Raw genomic sequence first — 27,770 nt, 5'->3', positions numbered from 1 at the left:
CCCCTTCCGCGCTGCTAGCAGTTTGAATTATTTTTGACTTTTGACCGGCAGGTGTAAGTCATAGAAGGACTCAATTATTGCTATATATATATATATATATATATATATATATATATATATATATATATATATATATATATATATATATAGCAATAATAGCTTACAATATATTCAAAAATGCATGCATCTTTTTTTCTATCTCTATAGCATTTCCATGTTTTGTACATTATGTAATTGTATGTACTTTATTATAGTACGAAAATATAAAAACTAAATGTATTAGATATCAAAAATGTCTGAATTAACTTATAAAATATTCGCAATCAAGACCAATCAGTACTCTAGTTTGAGCATCACAGTGCTTTTGTAAGAGTACATGTATCTGTTTAACTGTGTCCTTGCATTTATATGTACTGTATGTGTAAGAGATGAGGATGCAGACAAAGAAAATGACATAACCATCCTCTCATTTCACACATACACTGACTCACCGCTGATCCTTGTTGCTATGGTTATTTGGAGTAGGTTGCCAAGTGAGGATGGTTCCGTCATCAGCAGCGAATCAGTGAAAGAGGTCTCGGGAAAGGGCTTGAATGTGCAAAAAGCCACAGCACAGCAGAAACTTACGAAGGAGGAGACGAGGAAGAGTAATGGTGAGAAATGCCTCCACATTTTCAGCACTTTCGCACTTATGCTGTCAGGCCACAAATCTAATGCAGCACCACAATGTCATTTTTAGATTGTACAATCCCACAATGCATTGCACAGACCTCTTTGAAAAGAATAAATCCTTGATGGTGGGCAAAGGGAACAAATGTTGATTTAGAAATATACACTTTTCCAATGTGGATCTGTGGTGAAGATTAGAAAGGCAGTACACTCTAATTTAGATTAACAGGGACAAAAATCTGTTTCCCCCACTTATTTTTACATTACCTTACATAAACCTTATGGAACAATCCATCCACATCAGCAACGTGTGTATATCAGTCTGCATCAGTTTAGCAACAAATAAATCACATTGTGAACACATCTGTTCACATTTAACAGGTACAGGAGGATGTGAGGAGCAGTGTACCAAATTAGTTGGAGTATAAATCATTTAGTTTAAACATGCTAATGTGTATAGCCTTTAAATCCTTCTGTTATATTATTTTGAGAATTGACATAGCTTTCTTTTCTTCTCTTAATTTTCTCCACAACTCGCAGCATCCTAAATCAACATTCAAACACAGTAAATGCAACAATAAAGTAATTTTAAGACAATGTGTGTACTTGGAGCCTGCCAACATTAGAGCACCACCCTCAGGCAAAATTAAGCAAACACACTAGGCATTCCCAAATGCTATAAGGAGCATCATTATTATGAGTGAGTGGTTAATCATAATTATGTATTAATTATATATCTTAAGAGGCCCACTTTATGTAAAGTGTCTTAAACTACTATGTACTGAAATTTAAATAAATAATTTGATAAAATTGATTTATTGTGTGCATACATGTTTTTTGCATTGGGAATTACTTTTTTAGTTAGTTTCTGTGATTACATCTATAATTAACGTTTACCCCATAGCCTACACTTAAACTAACCAAACCACTAAACCTGTCCATAACTTTATTCCTGTCACACCTCAATAACAGTAAAAAAATGAACACAATAAGCACATCGTACCAAACAAACAGCACGTATATACTGTAGTAGTTAAGGACACTTAATATAAAGTGGGATCATAATCTAGTGCTGTGGCCCAGAATTTGCTCTACCTAAATTGAAAGCGAAGTGACATACAGCCAAGTATGGTGACCCATACTCCGAATTTATGCTCTGCAATTAACCCATCCAAAGTGCACACACACAGCGGTGAACACACAGCCAGAGGAGTGGGCAGCCATTTAAGCTATGTCCGAATCTCTAAGCATTAAGCCACAACTTCCCCTAAAGTGAATTACAGTGCATTCAGGCTACACATTTTATTTTTTATTACCAGTATGTCTGTTCCATGGGAATTGAACCCACAACCTTTTGCACTGCTAACACAATACTCTACCACTGAGCCACATGAACAATTTATAGTCAGGAGCCGCTTCTAATTACATGGGTCGAACACACATTTTCAAAGGAGAATAACTGACTGTAGCATTGTTTTTCTGATAAACAAGTATGTTAAAGCTGCGGTAGGTAACTTTTGACGCTCTAGCGGTTAATAAACAGAACTGCTTGTGTCTTGCGGAAGAACATTGTAGCCGGAACTACTTCTCTCTGTTTATGTCTATGAAGAATCACAAAGGTACTGGGTTACTCCGCCGCGGTACCCCCGAAGCAATCTAAAATAGTCAGAATATAAACACTTATTATAGGTGCACCCTAGTGATTCAGGACAGGCTAAAAACACGGTTTGGAAAATGGATTCATGGTGTACTCGCTTATTATATACATTTTTCTACATTTTGAACACAAACAAAGTTACGGACCGCAGCTCTGATTGGTTGTTTCTTACCGGGAGCGGATGAATTTCTGCAAATGGCAGTAGGACCACTGGGAGGAGCCAGAGGAGCTTGATTTTTTCACAGATTATCTGTCTCATATTCTACTGTCAGTACATAATGACAGGTTTAACAAATATGTAAAAATATATATTTTTACAAAAGTTACCTACTGCAGCTTTAACTTAGCATGTTTTTCTGAAAACATGGTACAATGGTGTCTTTATGCTTTGTAGAGTCAAAAACTTAAATACAGTACCTTTAACAAAACACACATATGCTATTTAATTTTATACATCAAATATTTTATCCCTGTGCTCGTTTCTTTCATACCATATTACAACCAGAAGTATAATGTACAAAATTGCTAAAATAACATTCTCAATAACATATTGACTGGTATTTTCTGTGTTTCCTTATGGAGTCACTTATGTTACAAGGAGTTCCTTTCTTACACAGAGGGACAATATAAAATATATTCACTAATATATATTACGTATAATAAGTCCTAACTAGCTTCTAAATCAGTATGTGTTTGGGTGAATTGGGAGGTTGTATGGTGTCCAGATGACCATCCTTAAAAAGGCAAACAGTGACCGAGTTCATGAATATGAATGAAACCCTCTCTTCTGACATGATCCGGTCTGTCACTGTGGCTGCCAGCATCACTGAGGAGCAACAGGGTCACACGCACATTTTTGTGCACATTTTTGACACATGCATCCCAAAAGACATACTGAAAGACTGAGATAAAGGCACACCCATTGAAACCTAACTTAATTGTTTTATAACCGTGTGCTTGGCAGAGGTTATACTGGCCTGGATAACACAAAGACATGCCAATATACAACCCTCAACACCACACACACACATGTAAATAACACGAGCCAAATGTTCAAGTCTGTCTCGGGTTACTTGACTGTAACATTGTTCCCTGAAAAAGTGTGACAATGAGATGTGGCTTGATGTGGCGACATGGAATGAAAAAGTTTTTTCTTGACAGTCGTGACAGTAGAGGCGGCACAAATATAACGACATGTGTATAATCCCGCTCACTCTAAAGCGATACTAAATTGCAGTAAAAATGCAAACCGTGCAGAGGCGAGCCGTGCCATACTGTACCGAGCCGTGCCAAGCCATGCAGTTATAAAATGCAATATAAGAGCTGGAGAAGTCAGAGAGAAGTAGAGGGGAGATTGTGCTATTTCCTGTGAAACAAAGAGGTCCACCTCCACTTTGAAAATTTGTCTGACTACCTTGGGGTGGAGTTTCCATTCCCCGTGTTTCCCAGCTTGTCTGGACAGCAAATCTGCTGCCACATTCATATGGCCCAGAATGTAAATATCTGTATTAGACAGGAACTAGTCCCATATCCAAATCAGAACCTGCTGTGCTAGCCTGATCTGTTTGACACGCATGCTTTACAACCGGTTGAACAAAGAATGTTCTCATTAGCACTATTGAAACGTAGCATCGAGAATAGCATTTGATGGGAAACAGTTGGCACATGTTGTATCTGACCTTGTCAGATGGAACTTAAGTCTGGGGAGAGATGAAGTGTGGCAGAACAGAATTAGTGATTGTTTAAATTAGACTGCAAAAGCACCTTAATAATAATAATAATAATAATAATAATAATAATAATAATAAAATGGTTTGCTGACCCTAATGAAATTATAAACCTGTATGCATTTATTTTTTTGTTCGTTTGTTTGCCAAAACATCATTGGACAACGTTAACCTGTATTGTACCAGAAAAAAAGAAAGAAAAAAAAATGTTTTGGCTGACATTAACTTAAATTGTTGAGGTAAACTGCATTACCACAATTTAAGCTGTACTTTAGAAGAATGCCAACACAACCCTCAATCCTTCCAAGTTTAAAACAGTTGATCTTTCGAAAATTATGTCACTTATGGACTACATTTATGGTGTTTTTATTCCTTCCGCTTGATAGATGTGGCCACTATGAACTGTTGTGATATGTAAAAAGCAGCATTATAATCCATTCAGTTCTTCTTTATATGTTCCAAAAAAATAAAAATAAATAGCAGCTGTGAGTAATGATATGATTTACAGTTTGTTGGGGGGTGGTGAACTATTACTTAAAAAAAGTAATTGGAGGCCTGGAAAATCCTTTCCATGGATATAACTTGTTAAATTCTGTTCACGTTGAGCCTAATTCTTTATAGGACAAAATGTACAGATTTGCTTATCATATTTTTCAACGTACATATGAATATATTTAGATATATTCTCTCAGAGGTGGACAGACATAATCTGTCTTGATAAATGGAGCCAGTTAATTAAAATCAAAGGATACACTGAAATCTCAGGATCATACTTTTTCCACTTTAAATAGGAAATGAGAGATAAGGAAATTAATCTTCTGCAGAAGTGATTACGTTGGCCAGTGCAGCTGTCACATAATTAAGGAAGTGAATTTGTCTGTATTCTGCTTCTATAATATTTTTCTATAATAAGTTTTGCAATCTTGTTGACATTAAAATATGTGTATTTTTGCCAGGGCATTATGATAGTTCTTCAGGATCACTTCAGCTTATTTCTATAAAACCAATGGCAGCTCCACCCACCTACTCGCACCCTGCATCTTCCGACCGCAGCCAGGACTCTGCTGTATTCAATGGAGAGGTAACATTTAATTTTATTAGAGACAGCTTCGGATGGCAACCACTGACCAAAGTCATTTTAGGGCACTGGTGGATGCAAAATTACCAATTCAAGCTGATTGGCTGACTGTTATGCAACTTTTTCAAGTCAGAGTGCACAGGTTCTATACAGTTTTGTACAGCAAGGATACAAAGTTATGTTTACAGGCTACCGGGCTGCTTGAAAGCTTTTGCAAGTAGAATGAATGAACGAATGAATACATTTTTAATGCAAGATTGTTACTGAACTAAGACTTCATTTAACTTCATGTATAGTCTATATCAGGGGCCGACAACCCATGACTCCCAACCTGCATGCAGCTTTTTCATCCCTTTGTGGTGGTTCCCTGTAGCTTGGGTGTACAATATGTGGGGCAAGTGTCCCCCTGACTTTCAATAAAACCTAAACTCTTCCAATACACCTTTTTTTGAAAACCTTTTTATAGGTTTTCAAGGGCCAATGTGAATTCTCATCCAAAACAACGTGTTCATCATGGACGCCCTCATGCGCTGTATATTTCATTCATACACTAAGCCATAGGGTGCTCTCATACAGAAAGTCCAAAACAGATTCATATGATAGAAGTAACTTTGATGCCAGGAAATCCCTAATATGGACAAAGGCATGCTGCTATCGCTGAAGCTAAGCAGTATAACAAGCATAAACATTATCTGATAAAACATGAAGACAATAAACAATTGCAACAATATATGGTTTATATATGTTTTATTTAAATGATACAGTGGTGATTGACATAGTATTAATGTACAGTACAAAAGCAATAAAAAAATAAAAAAAAAACATTCTGCCTTATTCTGTGATATAAATCGAAAAAGTGTTTGTAGTAAATAAACTATTATACCAATTATACAATCATAACCATAAAATTGTCAAATATAGTAAAATATATATTAAAAATATTATAGAGGACAAATGATTGGTTATTGTTCAGCAGTGTATTTTAATTCTTAGCCAAGTAAAAGCAAGATACGTTTTTTTATTTTATTATTATTATTATAATATTAATTTTTTATTTTTTTACATATTATTAGGCCTATTATTATTATTATTATTATTATTATTATTATTATTATTATTATTATTATTTATACAATTTTGATATTTCTGTTCCCCTCACTTCTGAAATGATTGCTACATGTAACATAACTGAATATAACACTTTAGCTATATGATGTGTTATCTTTATTTGGGGATCAGATATTTTTTGACTCCACGTACATTTTATTTGGTGGGAAAGGGGCCAAAAGGGCTCTTGTGACATTAAAGGTTTCATACCACTGGTTTATATAGTCAACAAAGTTTATCTCAATGGATACTCTTGCTCAGTTTAGTCCAATTTGGGTTTAAAAGAGACCTGGCACAGATTTGTTTTAGAATATCACTTTACCTATGGGAAATCAAGTGGAGTCACATTTTTAATGCATGCAATTATATATATATATATATATATATATATATATATATATATATATATATATATATATATATATATATATATATATATATATATATTTTTTTTTTTTTTTTTTTTTTTTTTTTTTTTTTGTGGATGAATGGCCAATCCCCCTTCTCTCTTTCTCTCTATGTGTATACAGGTGAATTTGGCTCTGAAACAGAAGTCAGACATTGAGCACTACAGGAATAAGCTTAGACTGAAGGCCAAGAAGAAGGGATACTATGACTTCCCTTCTGCTGAGGGGAAAGGTAGCACTAAAAACCTGAGTCAGCGACACAAGTACAGCCACGACAGGCTTCCACACCCACACAGCATAGCTCAGGAACCGGAAGATGACAGGGGCTCCACGTATGTGAAGTATCACAGGAGGTAAGGGATTCTGCTGGAATTGATATGAGTATTTAACAAGATATGGTTGTTTCTGTGTTGTGACATTGTCTCTTAGATTTACCGATCAACATAAATTATATCTGATAAGTCAAGTCACCTTCATTTATATAGCGCTTTCAACAATTCAGATTGTGTCAAAGCAACTAAACAGCATTAAATAGGAAAATAGTGTGTCAATAATGCAAAAGGGCAATGCATCATTGAATTCAGTGATGTCATCATCCAGCTCAGTTTAGTTTAAATAGTATCTGTGCAATCAAGTCGACAATATCGCTGGAAATTAAATGTCCCATACTAAGCAAGCCAGAGGTGACAGCGGCCTGGAACCAAAACTCCATCAGTGACAGAATGGAGTAAAAAACCTTTGAAAAAACTAGGCTTAGTCAGGGGGCCAGTTGTCCTCTGGCCAGACGAAACCAGCAGTTCAGTTCCAGGCTGCAGCAAAGTCAGATTGTGCAGAAGAATCATTTGTTTCCTGTGGTCTTGTTCCAGTGGCCGTCTAGAAGACAAGGTCTTGACTGCGGATCTGTCTCTTGGGCTCACCTAGTTGTCCTGGTCTCCACTGACAGTCAGGGTTGTAGAGGTCCTCTCTAGGTGCTGATCCACCATCTGGGCTGGATATGTACTGGATTTAGGTGACTGCAGTGACCTGAATACAGACTGGATCTGGTGGCTATGGTGACCTCAGAAAAGGAGAGAAACAGACTAATATTAGTGTAGATGCCATTCTTCTAAAGATGTAGCAAGTACATTGTGTTATGGGAAGTGTTCCTGGTTCTGATTTTCCTAATTAATGCAGCCTAAAAATCCTTTAACGGATTTGAATATTAGAAACGTGTTATTGTGCTATGTGTAATCCAGATTAAAGAGATGGGTTTTTAATCTAGATTTAAACTGATAGTGTGTCTGCCTCCCAAACAATGTTAGGTAAGTTTGGGGCTAAATAGGAGTTTTAAGAATGTAGCAGATGTGGAGGACTAAAGTGCAATAGGAGTGTGTTCAAACACTGAGGTGCTAAACCATTCAGGGCATAAGTAATAAGAAAGATTTTCAAATGTATACAATGTTTAATAGGGAGCCAGTGCAGTGTTGACAGAACCTAGTAAATTGTAAGAACTCTAGCTACTGCTTTTTGGACTATCTAGAGTTTGTTTATTAAGAGCACATAACAACCACCCAAATAAAGCATTACAATAATCTAACCTTGAGGTCATGAATGCATAAATTAATGTTTCTGCATTTGATATTGGGAGCATAGGTTGTAAAACAGATATATTTTTGAGATGGAAAATGCAGTTTTACAAGTGCTAGAAATCTGACTTTCAAAGGAAAGATTGCTATCAAGTAGCACATTTAGGCTCCTAACTGATGACAAAGAATTGACAGAGCAGCGACTGAATCTTAGACAGTGTTCTTGGTTTATAATGCAGAGTTTGTAGGTCCTATAATTAACACCTCTGTTTCTTCAGAATTTAGCAGTAAGAAATTACTCCTGATCCAGGTTTTTATATCGACTTTGCATTCCAATAGTTTTTCAAATTGGTATGTTTCTCCAGGCCGCAAAGAAATATAGAGCTGAGTATCATCAGCATAACAATAAAAGCTAACATGGTGCTTCCTGATGATATCTCCCAAGGGTAACATTTAAAGCGTGAAAAGTAATGGCCCTAGTAGTGAGTCTTGAGGTACTCCATACTGCACTTGTGATCAATATGATAACTCTGCATTCACTGCAATGAATTGATGATGGTCAGATATGTATGATTTGAACCATGCTAATGTACTTCCACTAATGCCAGCAAAGTTTTCTAGACTATTCAAGAGAATGTTTTGGTCAGTAGTGTCTAACGCAGCACTAAGATCCAAAAGTACTATTAGAGAGATACAACCATGATCAGATGATAAGAGCAGGTGTTTTTTTTTTTTTTTTTTTTTTTGATGAGAGGCTTAAAAACAGCCAGTTTGAAGGTTTTGGGGAAATATCTTAATGAGAATTAAGAATTAAATTAATAATAGTCAGAAGAGGATCTATGAGTTCTGGAAGTAAATATTTTAGGAGCTTAGATTGAATAGGGTCTAACATGCATGTTGTTGGTTCAGATGATTTAACAAGTTTATACAATTCTTCCTGTCATATAGTAGAGAATGAGTGGAACTGTTTCTTATGGGATCTATATTGCACTATATGTGCACTATGTGCATCTGATGCGATACTGTAGCTGATGGATGCATGGTTACAATTTTATCTCTAATAGTATCAATCTTGGAAGTAAAGTAGTTCATAAAGTTGTTACTGCTTGTGCTGTTGGGAAATGTCAACACATGTTACTGATTTATTTTTAATTAATTTAGCCAACGTATTGAATAAATTCCTAGGGTTATGTTTGTTTTCTTCTAAAAGAGAAGAGAAGTAATCAGATATAGCAGTTTTTAAAGATTTTCTGTAGAATAGGGTGCTTTGCCGCCGAGCAATACAAAATACATCTAGTTTTGTTTTCCTCCAGCTGTGCTAAATTTTCTGGGCTGCTCTCTTTAGGGTGCGAGTGTAGTCATTATACCATGGTGTCAGACTGTATTCCTTATAGTGAGGGGAAGTTCAGATCATTTTACAGACTCAGACTTTTGAGTCTCATTCAGCAAAAGGAACAAATCTTTTTTCGAGTCATTTCGTTCATTTAAGCAAAATGTAGTTAAAATGTTACGTGTTACTTCCTCAACACATCTAGTACTTACGCAAACATTGAGCACACTACAAACAATACAAAACTAAAATGCTATAAGATACAGAAAAGATTAATTCATTTAACTGGGTCTTCAGTCTACAATTTGCTCACCTCACCTCTTGTCTGACAAGTCTTCGGGTTCAAGCCCTTCCTTAATCACGTGACAGCCCCATACGCTAAACCAATGCAGTCTGAGCCGGAAAGAGAATTTATTATTTCATCTCATGAGTCTTTCGGGTCGAGTCGTCCCTTAATCACATGACAGCCCCATACACTAACCCAATGCAGTCTGAGCAGGAAAGAGAACTGATTAGTTCATCTCATGAGTCTTTTGGGTTGAGTCGTTCCTTAATCACGTGACAGCCCCCATACGCTAAACCAATGCAGCCTGAGCCGGAAAGAGAATTGATTAGTTCATCTCATGAGTCTTTCGGGTGACTTAGCCCAGTCACAGCCAAAACTAGTCTAATCACATACTAAATCACATACTAAAATGGCTATTAATTTCACTTAAAAAATGTATTCCAGATTGGGTAAAAACCTCCTTTTGGGGGGTTCCACTTTGTTCATAATCACATTCCAGGAGGGTGGGGTTTTTGCTTCAACCCGCAGCAGCAATATAAAAGTAGACCAGTAGACTAAAACTGCTGACTTGGCAACACTCCCCTTCTCAGCATATCTAATTGCACAAGTCTCTCCCTTTTCTCATCTTGCTCAAAAACACACCAAAAAACAATACACACCAACAATACAAATGTTTGATGTTCACCACAATACACATACTATTATTACAACCCGGTCTTAAAATTTAATTATTATTTAAAATGGCTTTAAAAATGTATATTGACTGAACTTAGTTGCACTTTGTGGATGGCTTTCTCTAAAACAGGAACATTTTGCAAATTACGAATATAATCAATATTCAGTGAGCTTTGTCGACTAGCTGTTAGCAATCATGAGCTTTGATGATGAAAACACTGTCTGCTCAGAAATGTCTGTTGTTCTTTTCCCAGGAGTTCAGAAGTAGACACAAAAGCCGCCTCCACAGACATGACTGGATCAGATATCCAGTACAGCTTCTGCCCAGTCTCATTAGCTGACCGAAATGCCCTCTCTTTGGAGTTTGGTCTCAGTTTAAATATTTAATTTCCTTTTTGGATCCATTGGCACTCTGTCAAATCTTGTGTAATTTGCTGCCCATTGTACAAAGAAGGAGAGCGTATATTTCTGCTGCTTTCAGCTTTCCATTTGATTAAGCCGCAGTTGCTGGAGTTATTTCACTTAAAACAAAGTGTCCCTCAGTGCTATCTTAATTATTTGTGTAAACTAATATTTATACCATGATGGCCTAAACAGCTACAATGGTTTAAACATTATGTCTTTAAGAAGTACAATAATTAACATGCAAAATATATATACTGTATGTAGACATTAAAACGTCTATTGTTTATTAATGTAGTCTTTTGACAGTGTTGTAATTTGGTTGACTGCGAGGTATCAGAATCTTGTGCCAAAAAAAAATAAATAAATAAATAAAAAATAAAATGATTTATTAACTTCTTTTAAAAAGTCAGTCCCTCTAACAGTCTTATGGACACTGATGATTTAAATCTATTTTACTGAGCATGAAAGGTCCTTTAAAGGCGGGGATGAACGCACTCAGGCAGACCAGAGACTAAGCTGCTACAGTACATGATGAGAGATGGCGTTGGTGGAGGATTGAATGCAATGCTGTCAGATTACTTCATGTCTCATTTGCCGTTGAGAAAACAATACAGTAAAAAATGCATAATATCACAATAATAGCATCTTTCTTTCTCGCTGGAATGTGCTGATGAAGCATCATGTCTGTGCAAACAGGGTGCACAGAGGTATAAACTACATATTCGGTAGGCAGGCATGACAGTCTATTGTAATGTTTGGACTGAACATTTCGATTGGACAAACATTATATGGTCCTATGCTTTCCACAGATGATAGGAATACATAAACATAAACTTTGCACCATTTAACTTTGCTTTTGCTTTTGGAAAAAAAAATTGAACCAAATCCCATACCCTGAACATTTAACTTGATGTATTTTTAAAACTCCTGACGACATTTATTTAAACTTTTACATCTCCAATGACCCCTTAATAGCTATTTTTGGTTTCTATGGGGAAAAGCTAACCTCTGCTTTAAGATGATCTGCTGTCTAACTGGCTCATTGCTTTGACACAGGACTCATGATGTAATCTGATGAAGTTGCCTACACAGCGGCTAAATCTTTGTGCTTATCAAAGTATTTCTTATCAGCTCCCAGATGATTTTTCTCAGAGCAGAGTTTTTGTTACTGTGAAGATCTTAAAAATTTATCTTTTTTTGTTGTTGTTGTTAGAAAAATGTCTTCATATTTTATTTCATTGTAAATTCATCACACCAGAGCTGCATTACCTGGCCAAAAATTGGTATGAAATTGATGTTGCGGTGACAAGTTTAACTTTGATATAATACAAATTTAAAGCTAGAACAGATTAAAACAGCAACTATTGGTCAATATGCTGAGGGCCCCTGCCATATCTTGACACCAGAGCATCATGGAGAGTTGGCTGTTTTAAAAAGGTTTCTTTTATTAAACAAGGTTTTTTTTTTTTTTTTTTTTTTTTTTAGAATTGAGTCTATACTGAATAACTCATATTATTATACATTCATATAACTCCTATACTCATAACACTTAACGCATGTAACATATTTTCATGCTCTTACTGACTGGATAATCAAATATTTTATTACAATTTTTTTTTTTTATAATCTAAATGTAATCAAAATGTAACTTTCTCTTCCTCTGATGCAATGTTTCTTTTCTGATTACTGCATATGCAGCATGGAGCAATATGGCACTATAGTGAGCAGCCCAATAAATGAATAAAAAATATTGTGTAACATAAAAATCTTTTTCAGTGGACATGGCAGACTCATACATGAACACATACATAGGCCTTACATAGTTATAGTTATGTGTTCTGATGTTACTGATGTTTCTGTTCTAAACTCTGTATCTCTCTCTCTGTGTGTGTGTGTGTGTGATGGTTTCAGACCCTCTCAGTTGAGTCACCCCACAAATCGCAGCAGACAGTCTCTAAACAGTCCTGGAGGAACAGAGATGGATCTTCTGGTCATGAGAGAGAGACCCAGAAAGGGGATCCGTAACAGTGGCTATGATGTGAGTGTTCTTAATGAAAAGCTGAATAAAACATTAGCAAAAATGGGAAGGCCTCAAAAACCCAGCTTGCAGAGCATGGTGCCGGGAATAGTAAGGTTATGGCTTTGGATAAAAGCATCTGCCAGATGCTTAGAAATATAACACAGGACAGTTACAAATGATTTTGTAAGGCATTAGCTACTTAACTGTAATTGGGTGGAGTTTTTGGTTGGGTTGTGTTATGCTTGGTTAGTTGCTGCTGTTAGTCTACTCAGGTTTTTATTATTTATTTATTTTTTACATTATTTTATTTATTTATTTTAACAAAAACAAGTGCAGGTCATTTGGAAGAATAAACATAAGTTTATGATGATGGAAACAGAAGCACAATGGTTTGGTTTGCAAATGTCCATAAGGAATGGATTCAATGTTATTTACTGTAAATACATAAATAAAGCTTCTAAGCAAGAAGCTTACATGTGACATTAGCAGCGCAAAGTCAGTAGCACACATGCATTCGTATTTGAGATCTTATTCTTATAAGTGAAATTCACATGCTGACTATGTACACCCCTCAGCAATTGTAAGCATGCTTACATGTTACATTTGAAATAGCTTATCTATTTTCAACATAAAAATAATTACTTTCAGAGTGAGTGGAAAACTCTCCTCTTTACGCATGCAGTATTAAAAAAGCACATAGTTTTGTCTGAGTCTATATTTTATAAGTCATGCTCCTGTGGGTTCAACTCTTTTCATCTGTGTCCCTGTATGTAATGTGGATTCTGACTCTGTTCGAGAGATATCTTTAATTCTATTGATTGGAGTGGGAATTAGTTGCTGTTGGCTAAATTACTGCAGATCTTCATATTAATGCTATAAGAAGGATTGTTTTATGTGGTTCACTGCACCACATCTTTTGTACAAGTACTTCACATCTCACATTTGATGCACAGGAAGGAAGAAAGAAACAGACTGTGTCCTGTGTGAAACCTGTGTGAACATACTTTTTAAGTAAACCATCATAAGAATTTTAGATTAGCTTCACCATCTAATGATCCAGTTTATAGAATTCCAGTAGCAGATTTCCAAAGAGGCCCAAATTCCCCTGATGTATATAATGACTGGATTGTTCATATTGCATTCTAAAAAGAAGATATTGTTAAATAAAGTCATTATTTTTTGTTTTCTTTGTGCACAAAACATATTCTCGTAGCTTCATGAAATTAAGGCTGAACCATTGATGCCACATGGACTATTTTAATGATGTCCTTATTACTTTTCTGGGCCTTGAACATAGTAGTTCTGTTGCTGTCTATGCAGGGTCAGAAAGCTCTTGGATATCATCAAAAATATCTTTATTCATGTTCTGAAGATGAATAAAGATCATGTGGAATGGCATGAAAGTAATTAATGACAGAAATATTTTGCAGATGTCATCCGTCTTTTCTTTATCATGTTAATCTGATATTGACTACTTTAACGAATATGGTACGTAACTTTTCAATACGCAGGGGAAGTTCCCAGAATTAAAATAATAGCTACTTATTGTTGACTCGTTATGTGATGTTTTATCATTCAAATTTTAAAATTTCAAGTTAATTCAACAGTATGTTTTATGGTGGCGTGATAGCTTCACTTTTGTGACATCAAGGAAGAATTCTCAACTGGGGCAAGTTTTCTACAAACTTTGGTAACTAGTTTGTTACTCATATTGTAACGTCAAATGCATTTCTTTAGCACTGAAATGTATCATCAATTTGTGTACTCGTACGATGTTTATCTAACGAAATTAACAATACATGCAAATTGCAATATATGTATAACTTCAAAGGACAGTTGATCATCCTTGCAGTGGAAAACCATGTATAACCATGTGTCCCACTCAGATGTGTTTGGGAAGTTGCAAGTGTCTTGGTAGAACATTAGGGAAACATCTGCAGCAAATGGCAATTCTGGTGCAGTTTACAAAGATGAGATGCAATGTAGTGTCCACACAAAATAGTAATGTCCCCCATCTTCAGGGACTCATTATCCCATTACTGTATGTCAAATAACGTTAAACTTATGCACTAATTTGAGACAGTATAAAGCTGAATATCACTGGGGATAAATAATGACTCCATGTTTCCTGACAATGTTGCCCAGGGGATGATTATACAATGAAAAAAGCAGGGGGCCGAATACTGATCCCTGTGGAACTTGTGTGTTATCTGTCATATCTTCATTAACACAAATAAACTGATAGTGATTAAGGTATATTAGGATCTAAATCGTGCTAGAGCCTGCCCACAAATGGTGACACCTATGTCCTATGCTATCTGCTGGAATGACACTCTCTCGTGTACGCGTGTATGACAGTTCGTGGTAGCTAGAGATTAGTTTTAAAAGTGGATGTTTTTTTTCTTACACAAATGCATTGGTTTGCCTCAGAAGGCCTTCATTAACTCCCCAGAGCCACGTGGAGTGCTTTTTATGATGGTTGGATGCACTTTATGAGACTTCAGAATCTGAACATCTATTTACTGCCGTTATAAAGCTTGCCCAGGAATTATATTATAACTTAGATTGTATTTGTCTGAAAGTCATATAAATAGGATGGCTTTAGGGTGAGTACATAAAGGGTAGTACATAAGGGGACTATCTCTTTAACCCTACCGTACCTAAACTTAACTGCTGTGAGCGAATATCAGGATCTGCCATAGCTTTGTTCTTTGTCATTCTGGCTACTAAATAAGTTTGGCTTAATTTCTTGGATATATGCTGTTTTTTGGAGCTTTCAGACCCTCTCTATAGGTGGAGACAATATCCTTCCATGCCTCTCAAAATAAAATTGTACTCTTAACACCAGATGTGATACCATTTAAAGTGTACAAATAGCTTCTGGCACAGCATTCATTTGCAGCATTCATGACTGAAAAGGACACTTTACTATTAGTGATTAAAGATGCTGGGACTCCGGACTCTCACCATTGTCACCAGTTATTCATCAGTTACTGTCTCTCCCTTTCAATACTTACCTGTTCAGTTAAAGTGTTGTTTCAATAAATACCTGCAATTGGGTTCACCACCAAAACACACTCTCTCTCTCTCTCTCTCTCTCTCTCTCTCTCTCTCTCTCTCTCTCTCTCTTTCTCTGAGTCTGGTATATTCCAGACAAATGGATTGTGGGAGAGGAAAAAGAGAGAAAAAGACAAAATAAACAGATTAATCTGGTTGGTGGGTTATTGCAGTCTTTAATCACTGCAGCTCTTTCTCATTGGGCCTGCGCACCACAGAGGTCTGATGAATAAACAAACCTCCCACATTTTTAAGACAACCAGGCTTGAATTAGAATAGACTGTACACCATTTATTTCTGCTATTATGTTGTGTTTTATGAATATTTGTTTGTTGTCGCACATGAGAGACTCATAATTGCATAAGCAATTTGGAAAATAATGAGCATTTGTTGTGTCTTCATTTTACCAGCACAGAATTCACTTGTTTCAATGAAAACGCAGGGGTCGGGTTATGAACATAATTTTGGGATGGACAGGAAAAGTACCTGATTCACAAATAATCTCAAAATGGTAGGGTTGTTGTTTGAACAGGCAGTGTGCAGGTGTAGCTTATCGAAATAAATAAGCTGTAAGAACAGGTTGGAGTGATTGTAAATATATTTTTTTCTTGACTTGTCTTTGCTGTGTATTGTGACACTTCTGGCCTGTCAGACTTGACTAATCATTTCAGAATCTTGGCAGGATTGTGTTAGTATCACAGAACAGCTCAAAATAGGCACTGAAATTTCCTGTATGTCTTGTTTGCTTGTTTTTTCCCTCTAGAGCTGAAATTGTGTTAGTTCCATAATGTTGCAGCTGATAATATCTTTTGATAAGCCAAAATGAATCATTACAATTAAAATATCATAATTTATTTCCCATTATATGCTCATAAACCTTTATGCCCTAATTATTATTATTATTATTATTAATACACATAAGTACTACTAAAACAATACATTTAGATTTTGAAAAATAAACACGTCTATGGAAGCAACAATAAAAATTAATTTGAAGATGTGTTTTATTCATATCAGATACACATAGCGTAAGTAACTATAAGGTTCGCTCTATTCTTCCCCCAATTTACCAGCCACTTATTACTTGAGAAACTGATGAATTCATGTGCTGTAAATCCAACTGACAGGAATCTCTGCATTGCAGCGCGAACAAACATGGCAGAGCCCATCTCCCATTACAGATCACAATCAAGATCATTTAGAAAACGACCAAACATACTCATTTACACATATTTGTGAATCGGAATATCAGATCGTTCAGGACATGGTATGCAAATTTGTGAATATTTTAAATAAAAAAGGAAAAACTAAATAAAAGTGACCCATCTCTCATACAGTGTTTTCATGTCTGCGGTGTGTCACGTGACAAGCAGTAAGGGGAACGTTCTAAAAAAAACTCACTCTGAAGGGGACTGATAGAATATTTTAAACTCACCAGTGAAAAGGTTAAAGAGATCCAAATACACATTAGCAGTGCTATCATGACACTCACCCTACTGTTCACTTTCCATAGCTAGTAGAGCTGACTGGCGGCTGTGCCCGAGGTCTGCAGCGATTCTCTGGATACTCTTCCTAAGAGCACCGGAACTCGGAAATCTTTTACAATCCCACATCTTGCGGTCAGATTCCCAGTTTTACTGCAATGGTCGCATGCCGCGTAGACATGCATCTTGTATCTCCATGCACACAGGTGATAGGAATAGCGTTCTTTCCTTTTGGCCAGGGTCCAGGGGTGGATCTAGAAAAATATTGATGGGTTGGCAAGAAGGGTTGGCAGGAATTTTTAAGGGGTGGCAACATATGGCAGACGTGTATATGTACTGAATTTAGTCACAATTATCACAGTTTCATGATAAATAGTATATTTATATGCTATATTAACTTTTGTAGCCTACTTTACACAGAACAAACGTCAGACCTAAGTAACTAACATTATAGGCTATACAGTGGTGCAGTCTTTTTTGTAGTGTCTATACTGTGATCCCCTCCCCCGACCTCATTCTCACCTGTCCATAACCATTATCCCATAAGCACCTCCACACTCACAAATGCATACAGTATGCATCGACATATAATTGAGAGCATTATAAAAGATTAAGTGTAATCAACATGTCAATTTATTATAAGAAACACAACACAAATTTAACAGCCAATGACATTTACAGTTGGGAAGACTCAACTGATTTTCTATAGTTTAGTGTTAATCACCATCTAACTCAACCAGTCAAGAGCTACATTTAGCCTTAGATGTTATATGAATATGGTCCCTGAAGCATTGGTTTTATTAGCCGACAATAATAATAAACAAATGAACATTATAGGCACACATACAAATGTACTTTTAGAAATTGTTTTGGAAAAAAAAAAATTGTGTTATTGTTTTGGCAAGTTTAAATTAAAACATCTACGAAAACTTTATGATATTCCCTTAAAATAACTTTTTAGTAGATCTTTTTTAAGAATATTTTGCTTCGCAATTTCTTACATAATTGCTTTGAGTTAGACCAATCTTTTATTTTGGTGGGTTGTAGACAGAGTTTCTGTGTTTTTTAATAAACTATTATTATTATTATCTATTAGGCCTACTTGAAGTATAGCATATTCTAGTGTGCAATAGTACTATATTTCTGTTTAAAATTCTTCAAGTTATACCGAGATTTTATTCTGACAGGTTGTCGTAAAGACATTGCAGTTTCTGTCTGTGTATAGGATACGAATGAATGACGATCCTCTCCGCGCTGGTGTGCACATGTGTAGCCTACATCATGTGTCAGTATAGTGAAGAGCTGAAAACACCGCTCGTGCTTCAGTGCGTGCGTGCGTGGATGTGTGTGTGTGTGTGTAGTAGAGCACACATTGAGCGCTCAACCCCGAGACGTGAATAACAACACCTTTAATATTCACAGACACTAGTCCATATCGAGATTTGATTAAATGTACAGCCCTACTTTTGATTTATTCTTTCAAAAATGGCAAAATGCCGTGACGTTCTGCTTTATGAAGCAACTTCTATTTGTGACTGAATTCCGTGATTCAATCCTTGTCGCTTTTCAAACACAGACGGGTGAATTATGAATGAAAGTGTGAAAATTCAGACACAAAACGAAGTTGTTACGTATCCTCACGCTCTTTAAACGTGGGTTACATATCATGTAGTAATGAATAACGTAGTAGACTACACCACTGTAACGTTAGCGAAATAACATTCTTCAACCTGATACTTATCATCTCAAAGTCAAAATTACAAATATGGTAGCACTGTGCTTTCATTATAGTTTCATTTGTTTATAGATAGATAATCCATTTATACCTTTTTACTCCTGTGTTCCCTCGCTTTGCGCGCTCAGAAACTTTTCCAAACTAATCAGTCTCGTGCCGCTCTGTCGTCCTCTCGTGCTGCTGCATTCACTGCAGTCGAACATTGGAGATTCGCGCTCGTAAATTTTCTAATTGGCCATACCTTTTAACTCGTTGCTGCCAACTGGGGTGGCAACAGGGGTGGCAAGGCTTTCTTTTAGGGTGGCATTTGCCACCCCGGTAGATCCGCCCCTGCCAGGGTCGTACCTTTGTAGGTTGCACTAATGTAACAGAGTCCAGAATCGCCTTAATGGACCTGCCATTGATCTGAAAAGTCCACTATGGGGCTCTGTGGGGAATAGTGCGGTAAACAATGGAGCCGACCAGCAAGGCGCATGCTCCTGGTAATGGTGGTTCCTTTGGTATGGGCTCGTCCACTGGGCCAGGGGCTCCTGGTCTGCTCACTGGATGGAAGGTACCCTTCGGAGGTCGCTGTGCCGTGATCATCCTCTGGGGCTAGGGAACCACTCTCTCTCCAGCATCCTGGGCAAAAGATTACTCAACGAGTTCCACAGCCATTACCAAATCTGGCAGACAGACGGGATTGCATATGCTCATCAGCTTCTGATAACAGCGCGGGAGTGTGCAGACTGCGATCACCGTTTTCTCTACTACCTGAGTGGTGGTTTGGTAGTCCGCTAATAACCCGAGGTGGATGAGGTGAGTAAGCTGGATACCCTGAGGCTGGACGGGCTCGTTCATTGTACATCCACTGGTGAAATTGCTGGGCTGCGCAGACCAGAGACAGGCTAATCCTGGCCAGGATTTTGCCCTTGAGTGCTTCATAATCCTCATCCTGCGGGGGCTGTAGTGAGAAATATGCCTGCTGGGCCTCCCTTGTCAGGAAAGGTGCAAGCAGTTGGGCCCATTGTTCCCTCTCCCAATCCTCTCTTTGGGCAATAGCTTCAAACATAAGGAGATTCACCTCAATGTAATCCAGGTCACTTAGCTTGGTGAGAAGCTGATGTGACTATGTGCGGGCATGTGGTAGAGGTATGTGGGCGGCCGCACCCGCAGCTGTTCGACCACCTGCTCAGTTCTCTCCTACCTCACGGTAAGCTGCTCAGTGAACTGTTGCTGTCGTACAGTGATCTTGGTGAGCCGACGGATGATTTCCTTCATCTCAAAGCTCAAAATATGCTATCTCAGGGATATGTAAGAGAGAGAAAGTGGTTCTCTGTGGGCGATTAGAAAACAAAATTCAAACCTCTTTTTTTTTAATTCTGTCTCTAATCACTCCTTATTTGCTCTCATTCTCCACCACTGTGACAGGATGAGTGATAACAGACAACACAAGTTGGTATTGGCAGAAAAAAAAAAAAAATCCCCAGAAGGTAATTTATTGAGCTCATAAACCCAATACTGTGTGGGTGCAGGAATGCTAGTGTGCGCTTGGTGCTGGGAGGTCGGTGTGCACAGGTGCTGTGCTCCAAAATGTGCATTGTGTCAGCGTGAGAGGAGAAATGCCAATCGTCAGTTGCTGGACTCTGTAATCACAAGGAAACAACAGCATTAGAGGCACTTGTGGAGTTTTTGCTCACCCTTGCTTCCGACGTACACGCTTATATACAGTACGCGTATCCTCATTTGCCACAGGTGTAGGCAATCAGAACTTTCAGAACTGCTTCGAGTTGATTGCAGTTCTCGTGCGATTTCCATGGCAATGCTGAACCCGCACAGGTAGGCTCGGCATAAAATGTATTGTATTGTAAATAACAACATGGACATTTTCCAAAAAATGAAATAAATTTTGGGATGACTTAAGTAACAGATGAAGGACTTACCATTATTGTGTAAACAATTTTTTTTTTTTTTTTTGAGCATCACAATTTAGACTAAGAGTTTGTAATACTGTATATGTGCATCTGTTTCTTTGTTCTATGTCTGTTGCAGACTGAGCCAGAGATAATTGAAGAGACTGATGTTGACCGAGTGGTGGGCCGCCATTATTTTGGCTGTGGTCGACAAATCAAAGGTCAATCTGAGACATCAACACTGAGTTCCCAGCCTTCCATAGATGAGGTTCGCCAGCAGATGCATCTGCTGCTAGAAGAAGCCTTTAGTTTAGCTTCAGCTGGTCACTCCACTTCCAGCAGACACCATCACTCCCACCATCAGCATCCATCACTGGGTCCCTATGGCTTAGGTCCAGTCATCCCGTACTCAGAGGTGGTGACCAGTGCACCAGGCATTACAAGTCAAGGGCAGGGAGGCCTACAGTGGGTGCCAGCCTATAGACCAGACCCTTACCAGTGCAGCCTGGCCAAACAGGTACAGTTATAGATCTGATCTATATATATACATATCAGAAATAATCTTTCTTGCTAAAAGCTTCTATATACTAATAAGCAAATTTATCAAAAAGGCATTCAGGTTCACTCAGCTTCCTGAAATGGCTCTTGGGTCACCTCCACCCCCTGTCCCACCAAGAACAGGCCCTCCTCCTGAGTCATCTCTGCAGCGGTCAGAAAATATCCACATTCTTAGATTTTTGTTCTGGTAGTGTCCAATGCACAAGTTTATACAGCACTTATTAAAATAATATTTCCCATTATTTAGTATCGTTTCAAATTCAACTGACTTTCTGTCTTCCGTGGCTCACAAGAGGACGTTCAGAATACAAACAAGACAAATAAATGTGGAAAAAGCTATAAAAAAAAGATAATAATAATAATAATAATAATAATTATAAATAAAGGACAGAAAAATTACAATTAAAGTAGTGCATATGATCTGTGTTCAATATTCTACAATCTTCTGAAAGTTTGTCATGGAGTCATTATTTAATTAAAAAGAAAACATGTTTGCTTAATATTGGTTAAAGTTCTGTATTCATGTCAATCATGGTGTCATTTGTTGTTGTAACGGATCTCACTCAAAATTTTGGTCTATTCCAAATACTAAATACCAAGATATATAGGCTACTGTATACCCCAAATCAGCCAGAAAATACAGAGATATTAATGTTTGCTCATATTGCATATTATATATATATAGCATATTGACTTTACTAGTAAATTAATACTGTCACCTGGTGGTGAAACCATGTCAATGTATGTATAAAATTGTTTTTCAGGTCATCTTCTGAACTTGATCCGAAGGATCATTGCTCTGAGTCGTCAGTGCCGCGTCAGCATGACAGCGCCCCCTACAAACCAAAAGCCAGGGCGCCACTCCCACCTATCACTACTGAGCCCATTCCCAACCACTCAGGTTAGTGTGCGTGATTATATGGGTTTATGCAGGTCTGTGTACACTAGTTTGTGTCTGTCTAGGACCATTGATGGCACATGTAGGATACTTTAAACTGTGAACCATGTTGAGGAGAGTTTGGCTGCTTCATTTTTAAATGATCAGACCAAATATTTTTACCTGTTTTATTGTTAATTTTCACTGAGGAAAAAAATATATAAAAAAGAAGATGAAAACAAAGAGTTTAGAATAATAAGACACTATAGTATAGGCTTTTACCAATAAACATTTTTGTCCCACAGGAAACCCCATGACAGCAGTGTACGCCATCCCAGCCACTCGTCCAGGATACACAGGATATTTCATCTCCACGCCACCCTCCTCCTACCACAGCCCATCCTGGATGTCTTATCCCCCTGAACCCGAGGATGTGCCTCCTCAGTGGGCTGAATCTGTAAGAATTAATTTATCATACAGTCCTTTATCATGTGTCCAATTCTGCTTCACAAACTGGGTTGCATCCAAAGACCCCAATGTTACAGTGCATGCACCATTAAAACAATTTAATGTGGAATAAACCTCATGGACTGCAACCAAGGGAAGCAGAACTGGTCTGTCACATGTGCCTCTATAAATTGTTCTGAATTTAGGAGGCATTCTGTCAGATCATGTGACCTGCCTTCGGGTACAAGACTCGTCTTTTTGGATTGTCCTTCTTATCCCTGTTTGTGTGTGCCTGCATTCACATGGTGTCTTTTTGCAGAACCAGTGTCATTTAGAAACCATTTGCTGAACTGAATTTATCGGTGACGTTGAGTGGAAACAACAAATTCCCAGGGTAGATGAGCACATTTCTTCAAATGAAACACTTTTTCTTTTTTTTCTTCTTCTTCTTCTTTTCTCTGTCATGAGCAGGGTTGTGTGCCATTCAGAATCAAATTGTGAATACCTTTAAAATTCCAGGTTTTGAATTGAGGAAAGCAAAAACAGATGAAAAATTGAAGTAGAATTAAACAAATAATGACATTCACTGCTTGGCTATCTATAGGATAAAATGTATATATCCTATAGATATAGCCAGGTTCATATTCATATTCTGATATTGCATTTGTACTACAATTTAAAAACATTCTTAAGAAAAAAATTCATCATAACTGCCTTTTTTTTCTCGTTTTTTTTTTTTTTTTTTAGATTGTACTAAACTTTTTTTTTTACTTCTATAACCTAATCTAATGAATTTCCTTCTTTTTTGATGTTTATATTTATTTTCATAAATGAATTAGAAAACAATTTGATTTGCATTTTTCATTGGCACTTGTCAAAATTAAAATAAAATAAGTCTAATGATTATTAGGGGAAATGTATTTTACATATCAGGGAATAAGTATGCATAACTTGTCAAGATTAATTATTAAATTAATTTATTAAATAATCAAGTAAGGTGGACTAACGTGTTGGTCTAATGAGTGTTGTGTGACCGTTGAATATCACTGAATGGCAATTTAGTACATAAATCATATTGTGGGGTGGCCAATTAAATTCCAATTTACACTCAAAAGGGAGTCTTTTTTTTTTTTAATTCTGAATTATGCCCAACCCTGGTGACAAGGTGACCCTTGTTCAAAGTGTTTTTGATTTCATAATTCATAGTTTAATGAAAATGATCGCATCACACAATTCAAACTTGTTTGAATGGAGTGTCACTAATTTTACTTTGAAGTATATCCTTAAGATTTTCGTTTTCCTTATCGTGAGTGTCGTCCTTGTGCATCTGTCTGTTGGTTCCCTTTTAAACTGTAGAAATTGGTCAACTGCAGCACAGATCAAGACTCACTAGAAATAACAATACACCCTAGCTGACTTGTTTGAGAGCAGGCCTTGTTGAATGCTACATGTTTTCTCTTTCAGATGCCCCTACCAGGCTACGCAGAGGCCTTTCCTCATCCTCATTATCCTCAGGGCAGCCCTCTCCTGTGGCACCACCGCCAAGCTATTCAGGGTGGTCTAGACAATCCACCCTCCTCCTCCACTGCAGTGTCCCAGCAGAGTCTCGCAGAGCCCGGAGATCCGATCAGCCCTGACACCCCCCTCAGTAGCCTTTCCACTTCAGCCCTAGTCAAAGCCATCCGTGATGAGGTGGCCAAACTGGCCAAGAAGCAAGCAGACATGTTTGAGTTCCAGGTGTAGAACATTCTGGTAGAACATTCCATGAATTCACCAGCTGCACTGAGAATGAATAGCATAATACATTTACAACTTCAGATTTCACTGGATTAAGTCATATTTCACTGGATACTTTTTTCCCCCTTTCAGTGAAACACCTGCTTGCTTTTTAATAAAGTTTTTGTGTGGTTCTTTTTGCCATTGTACTATAACATCAATATGTAATTAAACATTTGCTTTATTGTAGTGTAACATTAATATGTATTTAAAGTTTTTATTTAATGGGACAGTATGGAAATCTATAGTTTTCTCATTTTAGCTGTGTTGTATTTTATGAAACCTGGCATGGTAATTAAAGTCCACCTACAATTAAAAATTAATGTCGTTAATTATACACCCTCATGTTGTTCAAAACCCATAATGAAGCATAAACGAAGATATTTTTTATATGCTCCTTTGTACATCCATTGAATGTCCAGTCACCCAAAATTGGCAAGCTTTAAAAAGTTCATAAATACATGGTAAAAGAAACCCGTATGATCCAAATCTCTGAAGAGACGCTAAAGAGATTGCTATATATTAAGAACAGATTTAATTTATGCTTTTGTTAACATATGAGCAGTTATCAGTGCACATTCATATAGCACACATGCACAAGCACATTAAAGCTTCTTCAACCTTGGTAAGGTTACTCACATTTCAAGAGTCAAGCAAGTACTGTACGTTTGACAAAAATGACGATAGAATATTATTATCTTCAATTATGTTCTAAAGACAAGCAAAAGTATTGGTTTTGTAACAATGTGAAGGTATACAAATTAATTGTGAATATTATTATCATTTTTTTTTCTCTACTATCTAAAGTAGAAACACACTGAACAGTTTTTAAACAACTAACAGTCATTTCCAAAGCTCGATAAGTCAAGTCAACTGGGTGCAATTTATAATGAAATACAATTCATAGCAATAAATTCATATATGGTTTTGTGCCTGCAGAAGCCCTAAGATTTAAATTTAAACCAATTTTTTTTTTTTTTTTTGTTAACTGAAAGTGATGCTACTGTACATGTTGGACACTTCCCATGTAGATATCCTTGTGTGGGCATACGTAGGGTGAACTAACAGTTTAACACTACATCCTATTGAGTAGTTTGTGCATCTATGCTGGCTACATGACCTGCCCAGAAACCTTAGTGGCACCCGTGCCGTCACAGTCTTGTTTTCATTCATGTAAAAACAAAAATGTCTTCTACCTTGAATAAGGCCCATGGCAGCAAACTTTTAAGTGCTTAATTAATTTGCATATTCAACAGAAGGAATGTGTTATGCTTTAATAGCTTGAGATATAACAATACACCCTGTAAAATTGTTCTGTTAAAGGTGCTAATATAGGTGTACTGCTTCGTCATTGGTGGAGTGAAATATAAAAGAGCTTTATGATGATCACGTGAATGAGTCACATTATTTAAAAAAAAAAAAAAAAAAAAGTATACACATCTGCTTTATATCCATATGCCAACACAATTTACTTTAGATCAATGTTTGATTAGTTTATTAGTCAATTATGCATAGATCAAAATTACACATACATTTTTTTACTTTAAGTCTGATAAATTTTTGAAAAAGTACACATAAGTTACTTATGATAACTGTCATCTCAAAGATGTTCCAGTATTTTCATTGCCAACTTGGCCCATGTCATCTGCCAAAATAAAACTATTAATTTTAGCAATTAACTATTAATTAGCTTGAGCATGTTGTGTACCATGAAGTGGCTAATGAAAACAGAAGTGTTGATGGTTTTTGTGATTTACTGTAAATTGAGTTTTATAAAATGTATGTATAAGCAGTTTGCCCTGAAGGGGCAACAGTAATGCATCACACTTGTATAACGTACATTTTAATAACTAGGTTTGTTTTTAATTGTATTCATTTATTTATTTTTTACATACAATCCCTACATTCTCTCCCAAACATTTCTTCAACTGAAAACATTTAAATGTTTAAAATGTGGTCAATTTTGTAACATATAATAATGTAAAAACACTGTAATGTCTTATTATTGTTTACATTTATTTGTTTATTTTTAATAATTGTTCAGAGGCAGCTTGAAAAAGTAAAATACAGTTTACTCACATGACTTAAACACACAAATGTAAAAAATACTATATAAACAGTGAAAATGAACTTTGAAATATGGTGATTGCTGTCGGCTGCATGAAGTTACTATATTCCCAATAAGATCTGGTGATTACACTCAAATCCTTTGCACATGCCATTGTCATTTATTATTATTATTATTATTATTATTATTATTATTATTATTATTATTATTTATTTCCATATGTTTAGTTTGTTGATATAAGTTGATATAAAACCAATGTATTGCCATTAATTTTCATTTTGAACCACATATCTAATAAAGCACTATCAAAAAGTGTGTTTGAGCCATTTCCAACAAGACATTTTGCAATAAAACATAACAGAATGAAAAATTTTCTCGTTTGTTGAACTTTTTAAACAATTTTATTTTGTTCCCTACATGGCTTAGACCAGTGGTTCTCACCACCATGCTGAACACAGTTTAATAATAAAAAAATAATAATAACTTTCAGTTTTACGATTTATTTTAGGTTTTACATTAATTTAAAAATGTACTAAACAAATATAAGCTATAATGTTTTGTTATGTAAAATATATATATTTTTCACACTGTATATTATTTTAAGACACAAGCAAGTAATTAAAGTTACGCATTTAACAAACACTTTGGTAGAATTCAGTTCAAATAGTCATCAGCAGCCATAAGTTTTGTAAAATTGAGCATCGGAATGGACACATTTGTTATTAAGGGGAAAAAATGCAGGTGAAAGAACACATACAAACAAGAGTAGTCGCAGCAGTGAAGGAAGGAGAGTGCTGGACTTTCTGTATCAGCTTTCGGTTTGCCTTCCACTCACTTGAATATATTCAGTCCATCTCTCCACCCCCCCCCCTTTCCCAAAACAGCTTATAATCTACTACTGTTTCAACTATATTAAAATAGTTCAGTTTTTGTATGTAATGGCAAAGTGA

At 36.5% G+C, this 27,770-nt stretch overlaps 1 protein-coding gene across 2 annotated transcripts; it reads left to right on the top strand.

The window, feature by feature from the left end:
* The first annotated feature begins 315 nt into the window (after positions 1 to 315).
* LOC128028549 (UPF0606 protein KIAA1549L-like) lies at positions 316 to 27,190 on the top strand. 2 transcript variants are annotated; one of them, XM_052615792.1, is made up of 10 exons: positions 316 to 653; positions 5,010 to 5,134; positions 6,769 to 6,998; positions 12,818 to 12,944; positions 21,234 to 21,611; positions 21,706 to 21,803; positions 22,417 to 22,553; positions 22,835 to 22,986; positions 23,296 to 23,370; positions 24,441 to 24,579. In XM_052615792.1, exons 1-9 carry the CDS (start codon positions 377 to 379, stop codon positions 23,323 to 23,325), a joined length of 1,554 nt encoding a protein of 517 aa, XP_052471752.1. In that variant the 5' UTR covers positions 316 to 376; the 3' UTR covers positions 23,326 to 23,370; positions 24,441 to 24,579. The 2 variants fall into 2 exon arrangements, with proteins under 2 accessions (XP_052471752.1, XP_052471751.1); XM_052615791.1 differs by lacking the exon at positions 23,296 to 23,370 and having other exon boundaries at positions 319 to 653; positions 24,441 to 27,190.
* Positions 27,191 to 27,770: the final 580 nt, after the last annotated feature.

The sequence above is a fragment of the Carassius gibelio genome, chromosome A15 (assembly GCF_023724105.1).
Source record: "Carassius gibelio isolate Cgi1373 ecotype wild population from Czech Republic chromosome A15, carGib1.2-hapl.c, whole genome shotgun sequence".
NCBI classification, from domain to species: domain Eukaryota; kingdom Metazoa; phylum Chordata; class Actinopteri; order Cypriniformes; family Cyprinidae; genus Carassius; species Carassius gibelio.
This window is presented reverse-complemented; position numbering and strand designations above follow the sequence as displayed.